General features: G+C 51.2%; 1 protein-coding gene across 1 annotated transcript; it reads right to left on the bottom strand.

The window, feature by feature from the left end:
- Positions 1-4771: 4771 nt before the first annotated feature.
- Positions 4772-6070, bottom strand: LOC101841160 (forkhead box protein D4-like). The gene has a single exon (XM_005088084.1). It carries the CDS (start codon positions 6068-6070, stop codon positions 4772-4774), a length of 1299 nt encoding a protein of 432 aa, XP_005088141.1.

Below are 6070 nucleotides of genomic sequence, written 5' to 3'. Positions count from 1 at the left end.
CATAAGCTTTTCAAGACCCATTCTTGGGAATACCCAAAAGTCTGCAGAAGAGGCCAAGGAATGTTGATGCATCTTTCCACTGCCAGCCCTCAGAGGGCAGACTCAGGCACATTCCTGTGATTTCAGGCCCAGCTGGATCTACAGAGTTCCTGGTCAGTCAGGAGAATACAGTGAGATGCTGGGTTTGTTTGTTTTATTTTGTTTGCTGGTATTGTTGTTAAGTCTATAGGAACAGCATTATCACTGGGTATATTTTGCTATGAGAATATCATTTGTGGGCCAAAAAATCTGGAATGCTGAATGTCTCCCTTACTTTCTCCAGCTGCCTCTGAGGCCCTGGGGGCAATGAACGAGGACAGGGCAACCTGTCCTAAGAAAGCTTAGAGACTTGTCAACCGATTGTGAGCACCTGATCACCACTGTTCAAACTAACAAGCTTTTTTTGTTTTGTACTTTGTTTTTGTCTCTGTTTTCGTTTTGTGATGCAGGGTGTCACTACTGTGGCATTGGCTGGCCTGGAACTCACAGAGTTCTTCCCCCTTCTGCCTCCTTAATGTCTGTACCACCGTGCTCTTCTCAAACTAACAAACTTTTTAAAACTTTCTTTTGAGACAATTGAGGATATTTGATATTACCTAGGTAAAATGATGGTCAGTGAATGATTTTGGTATAACAATAGTAATAAGGTTACGTTGATGAAATTCTTGTCTTCGGAAACGTTCAAAAATATTTATGGATGAAATGATAGGATCTTGGATTTGACACAAAACAATCTGGAGAGAACAGTAAGATGGTAAAGATGAAATGGGTTAGTTACAACAGAATATGTTACAAATAATTACCACAGAGGAAAGCTACCATATTCTCTCTACGAAAGTTTCCATTTTTAAATGGAATAAATTAGCATTTGAAAAATGGCACACTGCTGGGTGTGGTGGCACACACCCTTAATCCCAGCACTCAGGAGTCAGAGGCAGTGGGATTTCTGTGAGTTCCAGGCCAGCCTGGCCTACATATCTGTAGCCAGAACTACATAGACCGTGTCTCCAAAAAAAAAAAAAAAAAAAAAAAAAAAAGAAAAGAAAACAGAATTAAAGAAAAAGGAATAGAAAGAATAGAGAGGAAAAAAAGATAGCAATAATAGTCACCCTAATTTATAACCTGTGGGTCATAAGTATGGCCCACAGCTATGCACGGAAAAAAATGCAAACCTCTTAGACTTCATTTAATCTCATTGTTCCTTTGCCTGGCTGGGGAAGAGAAACTGCTTCACTGTAAGGAAGTCATAACCTTCCTAAAACATTCTTAGTTACTGCCTACAGTAGAAACATGCCTGCACCCTATGGAAAAGGAGCTGGGCTGGGTTTATGTCCAGACACCTTCAGCTTGTTAAGGGACTTGAGCAGAGGGAACTACGGTGAATTTCACACTGTGGTCTCAAATGCTTGCTCTTTTCCTTCCTGTAAGTTTGTCTTTTGTGGAAAGTCAATTTTGCTAAGATTAGCAGTCACCTGCGCTAATTCTTTTCTGTTAGTGCCCTGTAAGTAAGAAGTCAGAGTTTAAAAGGCATTGAAATAATCTCAGGGCTCGTGGGGGTGGGGGCGGGGAGGAGGTAGGGGAATCCAAGCAACATTTCCGTGTAGACTGCCATCTGTGTTGATGTCGGCAAGTTTTCCTGAACATTCTCTGTAAATGCTGAACAGTCCCATAGGTCCCACTTTAGAAGACACCATTAGCTTCTTCTCGCTGCCCGCCTTAAAGCTGTTGAGGCCAGTGTTTCCCCCTCGTTTCTGATGCGGCCATAGACTGCCTATCATCTGTCACAGAATCTAAGCCAAAGGAGTATTCGTGGTTGACTTAAGCAGTCTAGAGATGAAAGCGGTTTCAGGATCCTAAACTCTCTGTCCAGTAGATATCGAGGTAGTTCATTTGGGGTGAAGATCCAGGCACTTGAGAAACAGTACCTTCTCACCCGCTGGCCCGCTGATCCCTGGTCTCAAACTGGCTCCGGGCTTGCAGGTTGGGTGTTGGGGAAGCCTCTGCTACTCCAGGGCTCCAGGTTCTTAGGGACCACCAGGAGGAACCGGAACAAAATCTAGGAGGCAGGAGGAGCTCCTTGAATTCTTCCGTTCGTGGGGTAGAAACCACATGGGTCCTGACGCTGCCACCCGAGGGTCCTTAGGAGACAATTTCTCCTAGTTTAAAGTTCCCCTCTGCAAACCATGGGGTTCTACCGCGAGTGTTCCTTAGTGAATGTTCGAGGTGCAGCCGGGCGCGGTCAGTGCCTGGTGCACCAGGAGTAGCAGCACCAGAGCAGCTAATAGTGCATGGCATTCATTCCTAGAAGGCAGAGGCTGTGAAGGTTCCCTCTAGCTCGCTGCTGCTGGTGGGAATGTCACGCACTCGCTTCTGTTCTGTGCAGTCAGTATGTACCCAACGAGACCCTCCAACCCCCAAGGTCTCAGAAACCATGTGTTTTTTAAAGCCCAGCCCGAGGCGCCCACCTGCACGAAGTGTAATCTAGAACCGCGGGCTTTGGGGCTCCGCATGGCCCTGCAGGAGGCGATGCAGGTGACCAGGCTGAGCCAGGCGCCCTGAGTACTCCAAGAACTTGGCACCGTGGGGACGGCCAGCCTGCCGCGGTCGCTGCTGGTGCGCGGGGTTCCTGCGGGTTCCTCAGGTGCTGCCACTGCAGCACGTACCCCCACCCCGTCCCCCGCCCTGCCAACTGGGAGCGCATGGCGCAGATCGCACCCGGAGGAGGAGGTCCGAGCTGTCCCAGTCCTCAGGGCGCTCTGGCCCAATGGACTCCTGGACCGACCTTCATTTTACCCGCCGACCGGCAACTGTCTTGGGAAGTCTTGGTTTCAAGAGAGAAACATTACTAGTTAGGGGCGGACCTGGGCCACGTTCTGGCCGCTCATCCTCGTGCTGGGCCGGGTTTAGGCGCCGTAGTAATGGGAATTCTGTGCACTGGAGCCCAGCCAGGAATCATTCCTATCCAGGGTTGTCTGGAGGCCGGGGGTGAGCAGTGTTAATTGAAAAGCTGAAGGTGGCCTGGCTCCGGACGTCTTAGCGCGAAGAGCAAAGCGGAACGGCGGAGAAGTGGGAAAGGGGACCCTTCGCTTTGTTTTTTTGGTGTTTTGTTTTGTTTTGTTTGTTTGTTTGTTTGTTTCTCCTCTAAATTCTCAAACTGCCGCTGGCCACCGAAGAGGTGGTACTGCGAGAACCGAGGGGCCATCGACAAAGTGGAGGAGAGCTGCCTGTTTGAATGCTCAAAGTTCCTAAGGTCTGAGTTTAGGAACTTTCCAGAAGGTCCCACAAAGCACTAACTCGGAAAGGGTGGGGGTAGCCGGTGGGGAGAGCTGTAGGAGAGCTGAGCTATGAAGAGTAAGCAGTGAAATGTGGACTTCGCTGCAAAGGGTGGGGAGCACAGACGCTTTCGGCTACTCAGGGTGGCTTTCCCCCAGAGCCACAAATGACAGAACCCGCTTACCATTGACCCAACCTCCAAAATCCCGCCTTTTCTCGCAGTCGTAGGTGATTGACAGTCTCTTGTTTTGCTTGCACCCTGAAGCTGAATCACTGTTACAAAGACCTCTCAGAAATTTTTAAAGGAAAATGTCATTAAAATATTAGTATTTTAATATACCTAATAGCCGTTTATTTTCCAAGAGTAGATGCGCTTTGTTTCAAATCGATCTCCAGTCATCCTCCTGTTTACCTCAGGGGGAAAAAAATCAACTTTAGAAAAATAGCGAATAAAGTCGGCATAATGGGGCATTCTAAGAATTCTGGGGGCTGGAATAGGAAGATAACTGATTCCAGGTCACGAAGAGCTACACCGCGGAAACCTCCCTTTCAAAAAAAACGAATGAAAGAAAGAAAGAGAGAGGGAGAGAGGGAGAAAGAAGGAAGGAGAGAAGGTGATGGGTGAGAGAGAATAGAGGTTGTATTAATTCTTCCAATTCTTTTCCTTCTAGAAGTTCCGTAAGTACTAAAACTATTTTATAAGATGAACTTTTGTCCACAAATATTCGGAATTTTTAAAGTCCATGTTTAAAATTCCTGTTATCTATAATGGACATAAAGCATAAAAACAAGCTGTGAAATAAGAATGTAAATTCCAAAAGAGATTCCAATTGTGAAAGTGAATAAAGAGACATAATAGGAAACAAGCGGTGTAGCATCCAGACTTAGTATTTTATTCAATTTATACCTCTAGGCTTAATTTCAACACTCCCCACTGGAGTAGGGAACATCACAAATACAAGAAATAAATGTTACGGAATTATTCTATTCATATTGCATACGGATTTCAGGAATCAGAGCATGTACGCATTCTGCATTTGACTGGGGAACACTTGCAGTCTTTAGGGAATGAAGTTGGGGATGTTTTTGTGTTGCCAGCTCTTCTGTTTATTAACAACTAAACATCTTGCTCACGTTCATCATTCGTAGGTTCCTGGGAAGTATGCAAATCGGAAAAAGCTGTGGAAGTCACAACTGAAGCATACAAGAAAAGGCGAGACTTCAAGCCCCTAGATTTCCCTGCTTTCGGTCACCAAGCCCCTAGATTTCCCTGCTTTCGGTCATCAAGGGGACAGAACACAGGAGTGACAGTTTGGCGCGACTTAATGCATGCTCCGCTGCTGGTTTTCTACGCACAAGCCTAGCAGGCGGGTGGTGCAAACCTAGACAGGGAGTGGTTCCACCCCGCCACTTGGCTCCCAGGTGTGTCATGGACGAGGAGGCTGGACGAGGATGCTGTTTAAAATGCAGGCAAGGTCCCCTCTGTGCCCGAAAGAGCAGCCAGAGTTGTCAGCCTGCAGTCCTCAAAGGCAGGCTGATGCCTCAGCAACGCCGCAAAGGCCGTCAGGTGCCGGCCCAGCCGCGCGCCTTTACCCGGAGCCGCGCTCCGGGCACAGAGCTGCTGCTCCTGCTGAGGCTGCTGCTGCAACACTGTCCGGGCGGCGGGGGACACTTGCAGCAGTGGGGGGACGACCTGAGGGTGCAGCAGGCACGACGGGTGCTGCAGCAGGTGGCAGTAGCTCCACGGAGCGGAGGGCGGACTCTGCGCAGCCCCAGTTCCTCCTCCTCTGACCCCCTGCATGATACTCTCGATGGTGAACGAGGTACAGCCGCGACCGGGAGAAGATCTCGAACCCTCGTCCCGGTCCCAAGGCTGGAAATCCAGTGCAGGTTGCAGCGCAGGGATGGCGCGGGACGGGGCTGGGTCAGCATCTTCGGCTTTTCCAGGCGCTTCGGCGTAGGCGGGGGCGGCAAGCAGCAGGTAGCGGAGGGGATGCGGATGCAGCGGCACGCTCGGGCGGCTCCCGGGAGGGGCGGCGGGGTGGACACCGAGGCCAAGCTGCGGTGGGGCAGAGTAGCGGAGTAGGAGGCTGGGGTGGGAGACGTGCAGGGTGGCAGGCACAGCGGGCGGAGGGAAGGGACACTGCGGGTGGCCTCCCGGGGGCGGGTGGTGGCGCTTGAAGCGCTTCCTGCGCCTGAGGAAGCTGCCATTGTCGAACATGTCCTGGGAGGCGGGGTCCAGGCTCCAGTAGTTGCCCTTGCCCGGGTGGCCCGGCTCGCGGGGGATCTTGACGAAGCAGTCGTTGAGCGACAGGTTGTGGCGGATGCTGTTCTGCCAGGCGGGGAACTTGCGGCGGTAATAGGGGAAGCGGCCGCTGATGAAGGCGCAGATGCCGCTGAGCGTCAGGCGCTTGTGCGGGCTCTGCAGGATGGCCATAGTGATGAGCGCGATGTAGGAGTACGGGGGCTTAGCGGGCTGCGGGCCGTCGGCGGCCGGAGTCGCGGCTGTCCGCGGCGCTCGGAACTTGCGGACGAACCCGGAGGAGTTACTCAGACCGCCGCCGCAGTCCCCTGAGCTCCTCCGGGGAAGGGCTCCCGGCCCCGGCTCCAGGTTCATCTTCCCCTTCTCCTCGTCGTCCTCGGTCTGGTCTCCATCCTCCCCTTCTGCCAGCACGTCGATTTCAACCTCATCCCGGTCGGTGCTTAGGGGACTGAGCTGCGGAGTGGAGAGAAGGTGCCCGACTTTTGCCAAGCTCAT

The sequence above is a fragment of the Mesocricetus auratus genome, unplaced genomic scaffold (genome assembly GCF_017639785.1).
Source record: "Mesocricetus auratus isolate SY011 unplaced genomic scaffold, BCM_Maur_2.0 Super-Scaffold_4256, whole genome shotgun sequence".
Classification (NCBI taxonomy): Eukaryota; Metazoa; Chordata; class Mammalia; order Rodentia; family Cricetidae; genus Mesocricetus; species Mesocricetus auratus.
Note: the sequence above shows the minus strand (reverse complement) of the source record. Positions and strands in the feature narration are given on the sequence as shown.